Source organism: Sciurus carolinensis, chromosome 5 (genome assembly GCF_902686445.1).
Source record: "Sciurus carolinensis chromosome 5, mSciCar1.2, whole genome shotgun sequence".
Lineage (NCBI taxonomy): Eukaryota > Metazoa > Chordata > Mammalia > Rodentia > Sciuridae > Sciurus > Sciurus carolinensis.
In genome coordinates, this window is record NC_062217.1 from 33,824,142 (window position 1) to 33,843,720 (window position 19,579).

The 19,579-nt window shown below is 35.0% G+C and overlaps 1 protein-coding gene across 6 annotated transcripts in view; it reads right to left on the reverse strand.

The window, feature by feature from the left end:
- Nucleotides 1-19,579, reverse strand: part of Trpc4 (transient receptor potential cation channel subfamily C member 4) — a 214,897-nt gene that overhangs the window by 37,144 nt on the left and 158,174 nt on the right. For 4 of the 6 annotated variants that reach the window (XM_047553091.1, XM_047553089.1, XM_047553090.1 and 1 more), the window contains one exon: nt 13,596-13,932. In XM_047553091.1, coding sequence (XP_047409047.1) covers nt 13,596-13,842 — 247 coding nt within the window. In that variant the 5' untranslated portion in view covers nt 13,843-13,932. Of the gene's footprint in view, nt 1-13,595; nt 13,933-19,579 lie in introns of those variants that run through there. The other 2 variants (XM_047553092.1, XM_047553094.1) reach the window with 2 other exon arrangements.

The following is a 19,579-nucleotide window of genomic DNA, read 5'->3' on the forward strand; positions in this document are numbered from 1 at the left end:
TGAGTCCCAGACAAAGACTTTCAGGACACTAATTCTATCAAATGCAGTTAGGTCAGTTTCACTTTCTTTTATTTATTTGACAAATCCATAAAAGTACGGTTTTAATTGAACTGTAATTCCACTGTAACTATATACTTTTCTTATTGGAAGATGTCATAACATTTTATTGTAAGCAAATACCTTGAGATATAGTCTTCTCCTGAGCCAAAATGACTTCAAAATTTAAAAAAAAGTACATCTAAAAAACATAATTGGTTTTAAACAATCAAGGTATCCTTTTGGCATTTTTATGCATTTAGTGCCTTTAGAGCTCTGATTTTGGTCTCAGAGAAAGGAAGATAATAATGTTCATGATAATTTGTCAAAATATATCTAGCAATAGCTTCAAAGAACAGTCTGATGAAAATATAAATCTCTTTCCTTTATTATGGTTACACTTTAATATAAATATACTGTATACATAATGTATTTTATTTTACAATGCTTCATTTTCTATGAAGTGCTTATAAAATATCAATGTAGATTATCATTTTATCTCCATAACCTTATTAAAATATATAATGCTATCTTTGCAGCCCAATAATGACAGAAAAGTCAAAATATCTAAAATCAGGAAATATTAAAAGATAAATATGGTATTTTAAATATGTTACTCTCAGCAAACAATGAGATATCTTTAAGAATAATAATCTGGAATGTAAAATGTTTAATATAAAATTTGCTAACTGCTGAAAATACAGAAAGGTAGGAGTATTGCTCCTATGTTAAAAGCAAAGATTAAATAAGCAAATCATTATCTATGAAAATCATAACTTTTCATATATTCATAAGAGAGAGAAGAAATCACAGGGCATAAATTTCAAAGAAAAGCACATTCATACCAAAAGAACCATGATATGAACCTTTAGCTCAGAGAGTAGAGGAGCTAGGTACAGAGGCACCATACAGGAGAGTCAGAAGAATGCAGCAGATTTCAAACTAACTTCTAAAGGCTGGGTGCTGGCTCACAGGAGAGAACAGAACCCTGGGGAGAGAGATGCAAGGAGTTTCCTTCCATTGCCCACCCACTGCTCAAGAGAAAGATTATAGCCAAGCCTGGAAGGACAAAGAGGCTGCCTCTGTGGAAAAGGCACACAGCTCTCACCAGACATAATAACTCTCTTGAAGAGCAAAGTACTTTAGCCCTATGCAAAGACAAGAGACAAGAAACTGCTGTGTCTCAGGTTTACACCAATAACTTTTGAGGTTTCCTATCACTGGGGAAAGGGCAGAAAACCCTGTCCTGTACATGCCCTCAAACATTTGGCGGCTATGAAAAGCAGGGTATGCATCACTGAGAATCTCCATTCCCAATGCATAGAGGACTGCCTTAGTCTACCTCTTCCCATCCATGAGCAGGCTAACACCAGACAGCAAGCAGGAGCTGACAACCATCGAGGAGGCGCAAAAGTCTGTGTGTGGAGACTACCCTTGGAGGCACAGGTGTGCAAGGAAGGTCAAAAGTTGTGGGTGGAGCAGGGACACTGAGAATGGCCCTCTCCCTGAAGGCAGAAGTGTTATGGCACCTGACTCTGACTGCAGCCAAACAAGAGGCAAACTCAACTCAGCAACTGACATTCTCACCCCAAACTCCTGCAATGACCCTTAAGAGAAGACAAATGTGCATTTTCAGGTATTAAGTGCTACAGAAGTACATTTGACAAGCACTTGACAAAATTAACCTCCATCCATTCATGACAAAAACTTGGAGCAAAATATGAATAGAAAGGAAATTTTTCAATTGAAAATACACAACTACCAGCATTCTCATTTATTCTATAAAGGGTGTGGGAATAAATAATTCAGGCTTTGCAAATAATGAATGGCCATGCCTGTGTTCCAGTGAAACTAGAGAAACTGCAATGGGGCCAGATACACCTTGCGGGGTCATAGTTTACTGACCCTTGTGGTGGTGGTTACATGACAGTATGTGTCAATATTTTATATCTTTGCACATGCACAGCTGCCAAAATAGTGCTATAACTTAATTTGAATGAATGCAGTAAAAATTATGAGCCTGATACTGATAAATGAATATTAGGATAGATAAAAATAAACAAAAATAATAAATATTATAATATGCTGATTATATGTAATATATGTTACTATACTTATGTTTTACATTTTCTACATGTTTGAAAAATATAGAAGCACAAAAGTTCCCAAATAGCCAAAGCAATCCTGAGCAAAAACAATAATGTTGAAGGCATCACAATATCTGATTTTGAAATGTACTATAGAACCATTGTAATAAAAACAACATAGTATTGGGATGAAAACAAACACATAGACCAATGGAATAGAAAAGAAGATTCAGGACTAAATTCACACATAAAAGGCCATTTGATTTTCCACAAAGAAGCCAAAAACATACTTTGGAGAAAAGGCAACCTCTTCAACAAATAATGCTGGGAAAACTAGACATTCATCTGTAGAAGATTGAAACTAGACCCTTATCTCTCACCTTTATATGAAAACCAACTCAAAATAGATCAAACACCTTAATGTAAGATGAGAAACTTTGAAACTCCTACAAGAAAGCATCAAGAAAACACTTCAAGATACTGATACAGGCAACAATTTTCTACACAGGACTCCAATAGTTCAGGAAATAATAGCAAGAATTGGCAAATTTCTCTAATAGCAAAAGGAATCACATCAACTTAAAAAGTTACTTCACAGTCAAGGAAGCCATCAGTAGCGTGAAGAGACCATGAGAGAATAGGAAAAAAATCTTTGCTGGCTATTCATTTGACAAAGAGTAAATATCCAGAATATATACTGAATTTAAAAATTAACACATAAGAGCAAGTAACCCAATCAATAAAAAGGGCAAATTAGATGAATAGACAGTTCTCAAAAGAAGTATAAATGTCCAATAAATATATGATAAAATGCTCAACATCTTTAACCATTAGGGAAATGCAATATTTAAATTTTAGATACATTTGAATTTATAACTCAGATGAGAATTGATTTCGGGTGAACTAGTGTTCTATTTTAAAGTCTGCTATAGATCACTGCTTGGTTCTAGATTGGGCATTTACACCCTAGTTCTTCCCTTGAGGCTCCTTTCATAAATAAATCTCTCATGAGAGTTCAGCTAGGGTAGAGAAACAATTATGAGGGTGATAATATTCTCCACCTTTATATCAAAGGAAGGAGTACATTAGAATGGAACATGATTCATGCTCTGGATTTTAGGACTAGTGGGAAACCAAATTTATTTTATTCAATGAGAAAAATTACTTGGCACACAAGCAAACACTCCCCTCTCCTATATCTGAAAGGCCTTTTCCTTCTCTTCTGGGAATAGTCTTAGAATTCAGCTGACACCCACATTTTACACAAGAAAACTAAGGCCCAGAGAAACCATAATTGAATATGAATTGCCTAACATACTATACTTGTACATTTTCCTATTCTTGAAGTGTTAGAGAACAGCTTGTTTATTTTGTCTTGCATGAAATTCTGCTAAATCATATAGATTAGAAGGTGTGTATGTGTGGTCGTTGACTGGATGAATGCATTTCTAGTTAATTTTTAGTAGAAGGGCACAGTGATAAGAACTGGCTGTATCAGGCGAGGGAGGTGCCAGGGTCAACTGAAGTAGCAATCAACTTTATAACCTTGGCCTAGCAGTCTAATCTCTCTAGGTCTCGTTATCTCTCTTCAAAGAGAAGTTTGGATTATATGACTTCCAGGAAATAGGTTTCTACCCCAGTTGAATAAATTGCCAGGCATTGCCTCTTCCTGTTTATATAAAGTTCAGAATTTTATTAAAATTGGTCATGATAATAGCTTCCATGAGAGATTAAAAAACTGTCCTGTACAAGAAGACAGATCTGCTCTTGTCTGCCCCAGAAAGCAGAAGTTGGACATTTTTACTTCTGACCCAAAATTAAAAAAAAAAAAAGTTTCTTGGAGATTAGAGGTTGCTCTAAAGCTGCAATAAAGGTAAAGATTTCAATCTAGATCCTAGAATATCTTCCATCACTTTTATCTCAAAGAAATTCTGGCAATGAGTGGAAACCTCTCTAGGTAATCTCTAACATTCATTTCATACTGATGCATTTATGATTCAGTTGTTTCCATATTTGTATGTATTATAAATAAAATATATCTTTAAAAGTATCTACTAAACAGTCAGAGCATTTATGGTAAATGCCTTTTACAAATATATTGTGTTATCACTCTACCTGCTTCTACCAAATTGTAAATTCACACGTGACTTACCACACCAAAATAACTAACTTCAAATATTTTGTAAATCATTCTTTAGAGGAAAAATGTACTACGACTAATTGCTGTAGAGGACAAAGGAGAGGCACTGGGAAGGAATTATAACAAAGCAGTTATGGTATCAGCATAAAATATATTTTAACTTGAGAATTCCAAATAACTGAGAAGACTGTGATTCCATGAGGTGGGTTCTAGGAAATGGCATTTCAATTGAACATTTATATTGGATCATCTCTAGGATTTCCTAAGGAAACTAACAAGAAACACAATTTAATTCCGATATATTAGAGTTTTTTTTTTCCTGTGGTTCAAGGAGGCAGCATTAAATATGATTTTCCTGACCACCCAAAGTCTTACCTCACTTCTGATCTTTAAAAGGCACGAAACTAAGAAAAACAGATCTTGAAGAAATTGGGAACTCACTCCATCACTTTTTCTGAACTTGAGCTATAGATAAGACTGTCACTCAGTGCTTGTTGAGTAATGGTTTGTAATCTTTAGTTTTAAGCACCATCATAGAGTACCAGCTCATAGAGTGAATACTATACCTGTCTGATGGGTATTGATTTCTGTCGGCTATGAGCATGTTAACGAAATGCAAAGTTTCATTTCTTCTGGTGGTACAACATTTTGGAAGAAATAAGCCATTAGAAAAATAGATGGTGCTATTAACTAACCAATAAAGGCATCCAGATAAGTAAACTATTCATGGCAACTAAAAAGCCTAAAGAGAACAAAACTTGAGGGAGCTGCTGTCACAAAATGTGTGTCCTGTTCCCACAATGGGAACATTTCAAAATTGCACTTTGCTGTTTATAAGCAGATGACATGATTTCTCAGCGTTGTGGTGGAGTCCTAATTACATAGATTGATGTTAAGACCGCGGGGACCAAGGAAGGAAAGATCGTAGTGCAAATGAGTCAGAGGACTTTCTTTTAAAAAATATTTGTGGATGCCTGGAAGCTTTTACTGTTTTTTTTGTTTTTTGTTTTTTGTTTTTGTTTTTGTTTGTTTTTTTGTACCTTTCTCATAACATTTTCACTGAGGGCAGTTTGAATGTTCTATTTTTTCCTGTCCTGTGAAGCTGGCTAAAGGATGAGAGGAATAGGCAGTTCACAGATGCCACATTTAACAGCCCCAATTTCAAGTGAAAGATGTGTAATTCTGCAAACAGGTCTCTTGTTTTACGTCCCTTACTGTTGGTACTTAAACAAATAGTAAACAGCCATCTCAAAGAGCAAGTCACCTTCCCACCCATGGCCAACTCCAAAGGGCCTGTTATTCAAACCCCAAAGCAGTCAGGGATCTGACCTTGAAATCTCTTTATAGAAAACTGAGTTCCATGCTGAGGCATCAAATCAATGAAGATTAAAAAAACAAAAAAAGAAACAAACAAACAAAAAAAAAAACACGAAGAATTCCCCCTTGCTAGAATTTTGCTGTGTTTTGTTTCTTAAATCAGGGAATAAAACAGTTGTCTCTAGTCAGAATCCTGCTTCTGCTCGAGAAGAAATCTCAATTCTGTAAGTTTTCTTACTTGGCAGAGACTCACATCATATGTAGTACCAACACTCACCTAACCACCCAAAATCTTACCAGCATTTAGTTAAGGGGCAGCTCCTGTGGTCTCAGCATCACGTTTAAAGCCTATACAAAAATGAAGACAAGGGACTCACTAACCACTTTCTGAGGACAGTTTACAGATAATGATAGCCAAGCTTTTCCATCTGAGATTACTAGAGACTCTGGGAGCATATCTATGAGCAACCATCCACCTTTATCCTCAGGGTCTCTGCAGAGGAAGAAGTAGGAAGGTGGATAGTCAGAGAGCCATGAGGTCAGGAGAGTGCAGTTTTTGCACTATGAGGGAATAAATATCAGAGAGAAAAGGAGGTGGCTACTCACCAATACTATTAATACTACTCAAGCAAAGGAGACTCCAAGAAAATCCCACAAGTCTACAGATTTTGAGGAGAAAATGGTGTCTTATTTCTTTCTGGAGTGTCTACTTGGGCAACGGGCTTGCTTATCTCTTCCTGGATCTAGATCATAAGGGAAGATTGCGGAATAGTGGGGTTCAGCTGCAGAACAGTTGAACCTCTTGCCATTTGATGTGGCAAGGTTCCTTGTTATCTGAGTCAGTGCATGTTAGAAGAGTAGGCTGAGTGTGAGCCATGTCTCCAGTAACCCAGAGCAATGTGTTAGGGCCACAGGACTGCAATAGAACTGATTTCTCCTCATAGGAGTTGAGGAACTGAAAGATGTCAGAGTTTGAATCTGATTCTGAGAATCATGCAGTGTGGAGGCAAGATAGGACTCTTTACAGGTCCTTCATCCAACTCAGGAGAGTCAGCATGTCAAAGTCTGTCACTCAGGCTACTTGGTAATTTCCAGAGGTGAGGGGCACTCAAGAAATATCTGTGACCCCAGTACCATTTAAGTCATGTAGATGTTTGACTTCTCCTGTTATCCCTCTTCACTAAAACCATTCAAACTGAGAAAACCCCTGCATCCCTCCTTCCTTCCCAGTGTTGGAGAATGAGGAAAGATGGACAACCCAGGTCCTTTAAGCAATGGGTCTGGATTTGCTTCAAAGAGAAAATCTTTAAACTGATTTGAACTAAACTGGGTCTGCTTTTTAATAACTCAGTATCAGGAAACTGTTATCTAATTGTGATATCATTAAAGAACAGGGAAAAGATATTAGATTAGAGGTTAACTGAGGAGAGTGGTTGGAGGAGGTTAACTGAGGAGAGTGGTTTGAGGTTTAGATTCTAATAAGTTGGGACTTCTTAGTAAAACTATTTCATGAGTATGAAATTTGCATAAAACTTGACTTCCAGAATCATTTCTCCATCTTGAATGTTTAAGTACCTCTGCAATTTCTGAATCAGCCAACCATGATGATCATTTAAAACCTTAATTTCTTGTAAGAATCCACAGTGATTATGATTTTGGTCAGCAGACCATACTTAAAGAACCACCAATTTGATGGGGGCAGCGAATGCTTAAATATTCTTAGTTTGACGACATTTAAAAACCTTTGAACCAGTATGGCTTTAACACAATTATTTTAGCATTAGAGAAAAAATGTAGGGATACACAATTCAGGAAATACATATTTTCAAAGTTTTCTAAGAAAGGATGCTATGTTAGTTTTAGATCATGATTAGAATGTAGAACTTGAGCATTCTGGAGTATCTGATAGCTTCTGACCTAAATATAGTTATTTAAAAATCAAATGGGAAATTCGTATCACTGTGGTAGCATTCTGTTTATAGGATTTCTGTTTAATTAAAAATTTTCCAAGAAAACCAAGTGGTAGGATACTTGTGTCAATGGGAAAATAATGGACAAACATTTCTCCATGTTTTTGCTGAAGTCGCCTTTTCAATGAGTAACAGCAGCTGTTTAATATACATTTTCAAATGAGTGAATGCTAATTTTTTGCTGTGAAGATTACTTCTGAATATTTTAAAGACAAATATGTACAATATGTATTTATCTCTTTACATTTTCCCTTACACACACACACATACATACATTAATACAACACTAAAACATTAATAACATTGGAAGCAAGGAAATTCAAACCTAAGTCTCAGCAACTGAAACATGGGAACCAAAAAGGAAACACCTCAAAGTCATATCAGAGGACTTCCTTCCTTCTTACTTGGTGTAGCTTGTTCCTTTCTATATTAGTCATACACACTGTGTTTTAGACCAGAGAGGGCGTAGTAATGACCCAGTGGGGATATGAAGGTGGTGGTTGTGATAAGTTTGGTGTTGACAAATATGATATTCAATGTTAAATTATATCAGATGTGCATGTTAGCGTGTTACACCTTTAATAAATTTATAGACTGTCAAATTTCATCTGTGTAAAGATCTAGGGTGGGAAAACAGAGGCAGAGAAGGGTAAATATAGAGATTTAGGTTCCTGGGCAGTTTGAGGTCCTATAATTTTTTCTCTACCATTTCTGGGTCAGTGTTTCCTAGAGGACAAAAACTCTAACTCTGGGTTTGAATCTAGCATCTCCCACTTGCTAGGTGTTTAATGCTGCACAAGGGATCTAGCTTCTCAAAGCCTGCTTTCTCTCTGCGAAATGATATATTATTTTAATTATTATTATTATTTATCATGGTTAAATGGAGTAGAGTTACTGTAAAGTTCACAGAACATGAATTTAAATCATTCAGCCTTCTGCCTAAACTTTTAGGGGCACTCCAATAGATGAATGGATAAAGAAAATGTGGTATATATATATATATACCCAATGAAATATTACTCAGTCATAAAGAAGAATAAAATTGTGGCATTTGCCAGTAAATGGATGGAACTGGAGACTCTTATGCTAGGCAAAATAAACTAATCCCCAAAAATCAAAGGCCAAATGTTGTCTCTGATATGTGGATGTAACACACTGTAAGGTGGAGGAGGGAAAAATCGATTCTGCTATTATTACCACTATCACTGAAACGCCTATTGTTATTTTAAACTAATGAAAACCAATCTAAGTGTTCCTCTCCTCTTTCACTTTGACCCTGCTTTTTCTGGTTTTTGATCCTCTTGTTCTATCTTTTCTCTTCTTCCTTGAACCCTCTGAACCATGCTGCCAAACATTTTCTGAGGGTCTATAGATTTCAGATTCCTTGTATTAGATTGGTATTGCATTGCCACAATCTAAAATAATTAACTTTCTCTCCAATAAAGAAGGCACTTAGTGAGTACTAATAGATCCACAGAAATAAAGATTTATAAATGATATATTGTGTGAGATTTTTCTGTGTTAGTGTTGAGAACCCCATCAAGATAACCTTAAAATAAATATTTTCTCCCACAGTTAAATAGGGATGTAAGAATTATCTCTCATTCTGCAATGGCTATCTGATTCCTTTGAAAATGAAAATACTCCTTTTAAATTAAAAACTAGATGTTCGACAGCTGTGTTTTAGACTACACGTTTCTGCATCCAGTTTCCTGAGATTGTTTGAGCCCTATGCTAAGTCGGAGAGAAAGAATAAGTTATAGGCTAGTTTGTTATCATTAAAGAAGTATCTTTTCAGCTCTAGAAGGGGCTTGGTGATTCAAGGGTGGGGATGAAAATATGAATCCTTAAAGCCACACCATATTCATGACTATTGCACAGAAGATGAACATACAGGTGCCTAGGTGTGTGACTCAGCAATGGAACACAGATTCAGCATGTGTGAGGTCCTGGGTTTACATCCCAGCACCAGTAAAAATAAAAATGGTCACAAGAAGGGGATAATGTACAGGATTTTTTTTCCCTCCCTATGAATGTCTAAATGAGAATTTGATCATCATTTTTCATTCCACATCTTCATTTGGCAGACCTTGTTGAACTTTTCAGACTTATTAATATCAACCTTTTAAAACACAAAACATAAAATACAGCATGGAAATGAGAAGCCAATGTTGCTAAAGAGAAATTGCTAGATATGTATGTATTAGAGACAAGATGGATAATCTGAGAATTATGAGCACTTCTTACTTTATGCCTAAAATTTGATAGAAGCTATTTTAACAGAGCTTAGATCTCTTCTGTCTTTCCCTCAGTTGATCTTTTCTGTCACTATGTTCAATACGCACAGATTTACATATTGTTTAGTTGTGGCATGCTTTAAAGTCAATGTGCACTTTGGTGGCTATTCTGTTTTCTTGTGGGGAAAGAAACATTTCTGCTTTATTAGTGTGACCACTCCATTAAAGTTCTTTTAGGAAGGATATAATCAATTTCATAATTTTTTCTAAGTTAATTACTTAAGTTTACAGGTGGAAAATTTATACAAATACACACTTTTTGGTGTAAGAAAATAAGTTCTGACACAAATTTGTTTTTTAAAATTTAGTTACAATGAATTCTGAGGAAAAATTCAAAATGGGTTTTGGGAAGGCCTGAAAACTAAGATCCAAATGTATTTTCTTTGTCATATCTCATTCCATATTATCCCCAGAAATAAACAACCCCCACCTGTGATAAAACTGCAACTATAATTCAGATGAATTCTTGTAGCACACATTGTACATATAACATGCTTTATCTAGTTTGCATGTAGATTTTTGTAAAAAGGAATTTCTCATATGAATATTCTATGCCTCTCACATCCCTCACATTATATGCTAAAAATATAACCTTGTATACATTAAGGGCTTATATAAAGCTATATTACTCAGTAGATCACAGTTTCAGCAGCCCAATATTGAACATCAATAATAGAGGTTAAAATAACATAGAAACATTATTCTACCATTGTACTAAATAGCAAGATATCTAGATTCACAAGGCTGAGAACAGTTCTTATGGGTGAAACAGCAAAGTGTATAAAATAGCAGAAATCCCCTCAGCAAATCATATTTCTTGAAAGAAAAAAATAATTGTAATGGGTAGACTTTAAAATTAGAGAACTTTTCTGTTCAAAAAAGTGAAAACTTAATGACATACAAATGTAAAGCGAGTAAAAAAAAAAAGTCTTTTTGTTGGATAAAGAAAATGGAGGCCTAAAGATACACATTTTTCTTAAAATAAGATATCATAGGTCTGGGAAACAGCCTCTGAAATTGAGGAAAAGTAAATTTAGTACCAAAAAAAAATTATTACTTTACACGAAATGGTTCACAGAGGTGGCACAAGTTGAAAAATTAAACCAGTTCAAAAATATGTGAGGAAAACCCATCAACCAGGTTCCAAGCTCTCCTTGTGAAAATAAGCACAGTGGGGTCAGTTTCTAGAAGTCATTCAGTCTTGTGATCATAAATCTAGAACCTTACAGTGGCTGAACTATGAAATGTTCTGTTAAGTAATTGAAACCTGTGACCATTTATATTATCTGAAAGAAGGACTGAGTAAGAAAATATAGAGGATTAATTCATTTCTAACCCAATGTCTTTTGCACTCCCTGTCCCAATAAAGACCAATTTTCTTTCTTTATTAATGGGAGCTCAACAGACAAAATGATAAGAATTAGTGGAACTTTGAATTAGTGGAATTTAGAGTGGATGTCATCCACTCTAAATCTTTCATTATTCTTATGAAGACATTGAAAATCCCAAGAGTCTGTGACTGTCCATGATTTAATGGTTTCTTAGTGGTAGAGCCTGGTGCATATTTTCCCATAATAACCCAATCACATAAGCATAACCCTTATAGTCATGGGTCTATTAAAGCACTTAGAACTCAAGTCTTGGTTATGAGGCACTCAACATTCCCCAGACTTGCTGAACAATACAACTATTTTGACAAATCTACTTGATACATAAACACGCTTTTTCTCATAACCTGTTGTGTAAGCAAGATAATCATTCACATGTATATTTTTCTAATTCTAGGAAATAACTTTTCTTCTGAAAAATTCTCAGATAATTCAGCTCCCTGCAGTCAGAATATCTTGAGAAAAACCTGTCTTTAGCAGATATTATTCTGCTGCAACTAAAATTCTTACAATTAGATCTATGTCTTATTTAATCATGGAGCTGTGGTTTAGATATGCTTTCTTTCAGCCAATTTTCAAGGAATATTCTGTTACAAATTTTGCATTTAGGAGGCAGCCAATGATATTTTTTAAAAAAATTGTCAATGACTTTTAATTGTACAGATTGAAATTATACAAAGTTCAGAACGTGGGCTGGGGATGTGGCTCAGTTGGTAGAGTGCTTGCTTCTCATGCACAAAGCCCCGGGTTCAATCCCCAGAAAAAAAAAAAAATTGAAACTCCTATTTTTAACATTATTTATCATTTCCTGTCATTACAATCATGAATGTATTTATTACTCACTTCCTCTAGTAAAATTTAAGCCTTATAAAGCTAAGGACTTTTTTTTTTTTTGCTTGTTTTTGTTGTTTTCTTTCACATTACAATCATCCTGTACTGCATTTACTGTGAAGACAGAACTTAATACAATTTCATTGATTGAACTAAGACTAGAAATGCTACATTGGCTTATGCTGTATTGCATCTATAATATTTTTCTAATAGAAATGTTCTGTATTCCTTTTGGGACATTAGGATATGCATACATTCAATGCACATCACCCCAAACCCTGGATTTTCCATAATAGGAAATATAACCTCCTAAACTTTTCTGTAGAAATTGCTCCAAAGAAATTTTCCATGAAGAAAACACCTAAGAAATATATTTCTCATGTGAGATACTTAATTTAGGTGGCAACAGGCAAAGCAGTGTATCTTTAATATTAAATGCAATTTCATAACTATTTTATTCAAAGGGATACATAGAGATGATCTAACCTTTCCATCTAGTTAAAGAAAGATCACACTTTACATACTCCATATTAATTAGAACCTACTTTGCAGTTCACTTGTAGTTTTCCTAATATTAGTATTATGTAAAACATCAAATCTTGTCATTGTGAGCTTTTCTTATTGCCATTAGAGTATCTATAATCTTTCAAATTGAAAAGTGGATGTATTTCAGGTTCAGACATGTCTACTCTTTTCCTGTATTTTCCTCAGTTTAGAGATTTCTCAGAAACTCTAAAGGTAACCCAAACTGATCTTCTGAGAGTACAAATCATAAAATTTGTCATATGTTTTCTAATGAGATGAAAGGGATACCAGAAAAGTTAAAACTGATGAGCTAACTTGAGAAAGTGTTTCTCAGCAAACCACAATAGGATAGAGAAAAGAACAATTAAAATGTAAATTTTAACCATGGCTACAATAACAAGGAGAAAGGAAGACAAAGTTTTCATTAAATAAGAAGTTCTACTGTACTATGATTTGAAGAGGATCTAAAATAATTTTCTTTCTATGATGAGAACACAGAAAGTTGGAACATGTTTTGTAGTTTCATTTTCTATTATTCTGACTGAAAATAGACATTTCAAAGATGAACTTAAATAGACTGATTTTATAAAATGTTTGCTGTTCTTTATGTATAGAACCACTAATTCTTCAGGGTGGCTTATACTTATCTTTTAGAAGGTGTATCTATCAAGAAAATCAAAATGATTGTATATGGTCAATGAGAAACGTTGAAAGATTTAAAAGACAAACAAACAAACAAGCAAATCCAGAGAATCAATTTGTGGGGTATGAAGTCATTAAAATCTGGAATGTTAAAGCTTACGGTTACCTTTCATTTGGGAGCAGGTCCACCACAGCTTGCAAATTATTTCTTTAGTTTTGGGGGTTAAGTCTTGGAGCTACCATGGTCAGAACCTATCTTAAACATGCCTATGTGCCAAATACTAATGAATATTATTTTCTGAGCAACAAAATTCCATGGCAGTAACATGTTTGTATTATATTTTCTATAGTAACACATTTACCCAGGACCCACGGTAATATCATCCACTCGACGATGGTTGGTGGTGGACCTTGCCTGTTCAAGTCTGACCTGTCGATGTGCTGAGAGGCAAGCAGCAGCAGGAACAAAAAAGTCAAATAGGAGGCTGTGTGGCAGATAAACTTGATAAATGGCTTTCTGATGAACAGTCCAAGTGGGCTTTTAGGAGCTATCAGGTAGCACACAGAGAAGACGGGAAAAAGAAGTCCTATTATGAAACATGTCACCATCTTCACTGCCCAGTGTCTTCTTCTCCAGCCTGGGAACTCATCGTACCAGCGAGATGCAAGGAGCTGTTGGCAGTTGGGCTGGGCAACGAACTAAAACGGAAAGGAAGAAAGGAAAAAGAAAAAGAAATCAGTGTTATATATTATGGCTTCAATTCATCTGTAAGAACACAGAGTAATCTTTGAGGAAGAAAGTTCTGTCTTAAGTATGTTCAGACGAAGCACCTTAACTTAATTTTATATTTAGACAAAGTGCTTTAATTTGTTTTATGAATAAAGCTCATTTATTATTTCTTCTACCCAAGGCATAGTGCTACATGTTTAATGAGACATAACCAATATCAAATGATGAAATTCACACCTGAGGAAGTGAAATGGAACTGGGAAATAGGAATATACATAGAATATATTAACGAGTGACACAAAAGTGGCTGAAAGAAATACACATATACAAATAAGAATATTGACACATGCTATATAAAATTAAAATGTAAAGGTCACTATTCAATTAGTTATTATTTTTTTGGTTATGACATTACATTTGATCTTCATTTGAATGCATGACATTCTAACATTTTTATAATAAACATGTATCACTTGAAAATAAATATACTTTCATTTGGGTCTCATAAGCAAGAAGAATATCCATGAGGAATGTTAATCAGCAAAGTGTAAATTATCACAGCTGAATTTGGTGGAAACAATCTCTAAATATAATCAATGACCATGCCCAAAACATTTCACAAATATGACATCATTTTATCCTGGTAACATGATTGAAATGTAACATGGATGTTACTTTATTTTAAGGATAAGGACAGAAGGGTTTATAATCAAGAGATTTATCCAAGATTACATACCCACTAATGATGTTATTTTTAAATACCTGGTCCAGAATATTTTTTTTTTCATACTACCCTTCTCATTGGGACCAACACAGTATTCAGAAAAAAAAAATTGAAAAATTGTGGGCCAGATATTTAAACATCTCATCACTTACTTGATATGTAACTTTGGATATGTGAATTAAGAGGAAGTTTTCTCATTCAAATGGAATGACCCAGAATGTTTACCAATAGTCATGTTTGTATAGAGGAAATGAGAAAAGAAGGAAATTCGAGACAAGATGTGGAGGGAGATCTGTAGCCTGCACTGGCGGGAAAGTGCTTTCAGGGAATGCCTATTAGTAGTTTCATTTGTAGTAGAAATTTAAATCTCTGGTACAGGACTCAAGAAAGTTCTGTTGGCATCACGAGTTAGAATCTCTCTACAAGAAAACTACATGCTTGCTCATTTCAGAGTTCCTGCCCCAGGTTCCCCTTTTTCTTCTTCAGTTCTTTGTCATGTGGATCTCCTTTAAGCGAGACTTTGTCCTTTCTATTTCTTGATGATATGAAAGCCAACAATCCCTGATAAACAAAAAGGACAAACCATAAGAAATAGGATGCCAGACAGAGCAGGTGAAGAACTGAGGTAGGTGTCTGGTCATATGGATCAGAGGAATTGGCTTCTATGCAACTGTGTCCCTTCGTCTGTCTTGTGTGCCTCCTTATCGGTCAACATGGTGGGCAAAGCCATGGGTAAATTGAATTGAGTTCGTGATCACAGGTTAAGTATATAAAGATAAAAGAAAATAAAACTATTTCCTCAAAACTAGGGTATGGAAGCCACTCTTCATTACCTTATGAGTAATTTATTTGGGTTTTAATTTCCATAGATAGTAAAGTTAAAATTTATAATCCAAAGAATAGCTCTTCTTCAGACCCTACTTGCCCTTTTTTTAATTTGTTTATTTTTTGTTGTTTTTTCCGGCCAAAGCCAGGCATTTAAAAGTCAAAATAGAGATCTTATTGTTAAGTTTGTGGAGTACTGTCAAAGTGATCTAGAGTAACAAGGTCTGTTTCTTTTATGAGTTCTCTTTATTTTTTCCCAGGCTTTCCAATCCTCTTTTCATAAACAAATCACAGTCTACCATCTTCTTATTTTTTCATTCCCCATGGGAAAAATGTTAACTGTGTTAGAATTTAGCACAGTGTGTCTTAATAAAAGACATGTTAAGTAAATTCTCTTAACATAAGCAGCAGTTGCTACAATCTCATCAATTCACAAATTGAAGAAACAATTTACATAGCATTTACATTGTAGTAGATATTATAAGTAAAAATCATTTTGTATAAACAGGATATATGTAAGTTGTATAAAATTACTGTAACATTTTATATAAGTATCTTGAGTGTTCACAGATTTCATTATCCTTGGGGGGGGGGGGTCCTAGAACTAATTCACCATAGGTGAAAAAAGGTGACTATTTTTACATTTTGAATAATTTAATTTTAATTAGTATAATGTCACAAAATGAATAATTAGCTTATTTTTTTTCTACAAGGAAATTACATTCAGAAGATAATAACTCAAACGTAAGGGGATATCAATACAGTAAGTAGGTGGCTACTTGAGTTTTCATGAGCTTTATTAAAAGATAAAAGTTTAATAAAGTTTTAATCAGACATAAGAATATCTTGGCTAAACGATTTGAGAATAATCAAGAAGACTAATTGATAAACTTTAGATTCTGCCTTGTACAGACTGTCTTATTCAACGAGTCCTCTGTCATTATAGAGTTCAAAGAATCATCTACACACTCATCAAAACACCTATTGATTTTTCTTGAGCATGCATAACAAATTGATTTTTCCAGGTTAGAGCTCAAGGAATAGCTTAACACATTGCTAGTATTCTAGACTAGTATACTATGTCTAATGTCTACATCACCAGGAAAGAAGATGATAACTAAATTCCATCTAATAGTGTTAATGAGACAGGGGCAGGATTAATCTTAAATCATTCCTGGGACTAAGTTAAAAATTAGCCGAGTAATTGATCTGGGCTGAGGAGTAACAGGAAGTTGAAAATAACAGAGGCAAAAAATAAGAAAAAAGAAAGAAATGGAGGCGGTAATAGACTCGAAATAGAATGTATTAGACTGTTGAACTTGACAAGTACACAAAACCCAATTAGAAGGTCAGAAAGTTGAGTCAATAGATCATGCACACACTTTCCAAGGTTGGGAAGGGCAAAAGTTGGCATAAATTCCACATCTTTTCATAGTGCCCTTCCAAAGGTATACATTAAGAGTGTTTTCAAGCTGTTATGGAAAACAGGTAAAAAAAAAAAAAAAAAAGCCAAGTATTTCTAGGTTTCCACCTAGATACTTTCTTAAAAATGAACAGAAGTGTGGAGGCAGAAAATTATACAGTCTTGAAGGAACTGCCATTTGATAATCCATTCTGGTAGGTGAACAATTGATGAGAACAGTAGATGGAAATCAGAAAGGATGGTGTGGTTCAGATCCTGGCCATCCCCCAGCAGGCTGATTCCCCAGTCTCTGATGAGCCACCAACATTGTTTGTATGGAGGAGAAGCACGCTCAAAAAGGACATTCTACTCTTTATTGAAGTCTTCTGGAGAGACTCCTTCTGAGATTGAATTCCACTTTACTATCTTCTATGAGGGCAAGAATCCAGAAAGGAAAAGCAAGACACACGGGCATGAACATTAGGTGTTCTTATGAGATAAAAGTTTATGATTATCCCTCTTTTTCTTATCCATTTTCATATAATATTCATACTTATTGTTTCTGAGAATATTAAATTGTATTAGACTTTGTAAAACAGAAGGTGCATTATATGCTCTCTTTCCACAATCAAGAAATGATATCAGAGAAGAAACTTCTGCCACCCTCCTGCTAATTTACATATATTAGTAATTTATATGAAGGATTATATTTGTTTCAAATGTGTTAGATCCTACAAATAGATGATTTTTTAACTCCAGTTTTAAGCTCAAGAATAAGATAATTTTCTTTTATGCTCTCTGATATTTTTATCCTCCACAAATATCCTTTCTGCATCACTGACAAAAAATATCTTCACGTACTCTCTCGAAGAACAATTTTCCTGGACAAAATAATTATTATGATTATCATTAATTATAATAGTTGTTAATTATCTGTTCATTGAGGGCATATTGAAATTAACTCACTTGCAATAGACAGAGGAAGAGTTGTGTGTTTTGAACCCATCAGAGCCCACACAGTAACTGATCCCCTGCTTCCTCCATCTGCTCCAACTTGTATGACAACTGTGGAAGCAAGCCAAACAGTGTAAGAAGGATCGGAAGATCAGTTCTTCATAGCTCTGCCAGTCTTTGACATCACTTTCACAAAACAGGGAAGAATCAGAACTAAAGTATCTGCTGAAAGGAAATTAGTCTTCTGTGTGGGTTTTATTCTATCTTGTCTGATCATTACCAGGGCCTATCAATCAAATATCTATGGATTTCTCTCTCCTGGCTGGCTCCTCTCCAGCGCCTCTTATCTACCTTTAATCTAGATAATCAGTTTCTAACAAGGATAATTGAATACTATGCTTTCTTCTTTCCTTCTTTTTTAACAACCAAGATTATGTTTCTAAAAATGAAGAATGTACCATTTCCTCTTCCTCATCATCAAAGTCAGGATTTCCACTTTTCATGAGTTCAAGGGTTGCTTGTTCACATCCTGGTCCCTGTGGCCTTCTTGAGAGTTTCCTGAGTAAACACATATCCCTATGCATAAGGAGGGACTGTGAAGCGTGAGTGGAGGATGATCTGAAAACAATAAATAAACCACTGTATATTAAGAAATTAGTTACTGAAACCATCAGTAGGAATTCTCCAAGGAACTACAGCTGAAACTCAAAGAATTCGAGTGTCAACTTATTTGCAATGCATTGATGATTTTCTGTCTTGAGGTAATGCACTATCCTTTGAATGTGGAAATTTTTATTTATAAGCTGTATCAACATAGGATGTCTGAGATTTTATTAAAATGTACCTGCCCATTGTATTAGTTTCCTAAAGGCTGCCATACAGAGAACCATGAAGTTGGTAGCTTAGAGCAACATACAATTTTTCTCTCATGACTCTGGATACTCAAAGTCTAAAATAAATTTGTTGGCAGTGCCACCCTCCCTCTCAGACCCTGCGTAGGAGTCCTCCTTGCCTTTTCCTCTGTCTGGTGAGTGGCTGTCAATTCCTGTCATTCCTTGCCTGGAAGCTGATTATTCCGAGTTCTGTCTCCGTCCTCGTGTGGTGTTCTCCCTGTGTACCTCAGTTCACACCATCTCCTCTCTCCATAAAAGGACTCCAACTGGATTGGAGCAAGGGCCCATCCTACTTCACCATGACTTCATCTTCACTAATTTCATGTGCAGTGATCTTATTTCCAAATGAGGTCACACTCTTCTGTGCTAGGCGTTGGGATGTTGGCATATCTTTTTGGAGGACACAGTTCAAATGATAATACTCATAATTACAGATTATAGCAGTTGCCCAAGTTTATATATAAAGTGCTATTTTCCATAGTCGAACTATATTCCAAATATGTAAATAATTTTCAAATTCCTATAAATCTCTTTTATAAACACTTTGTTAGAGATGAGTGTTAGCTCATATCCATTTTCTTAGTGAACTGAGGAAATATTGCAGTGGAGGATTGTGGCCAAGATTCCTGTATTCCCCTCCATGTTAATTTTCTTCCCCCTCCTGGTTCTATACTATTTTCAGTTTTCTTACTCTGTTACAAGGACTTATGAAGGAACAAAGACGAGTCAAGTATCAATAAACTTGTGAAACAAAGAGACTACACATGGGTAGTCAGCTATCTAAATGATTCATTTTAAGATTCTCTGGAAAAAAAAAA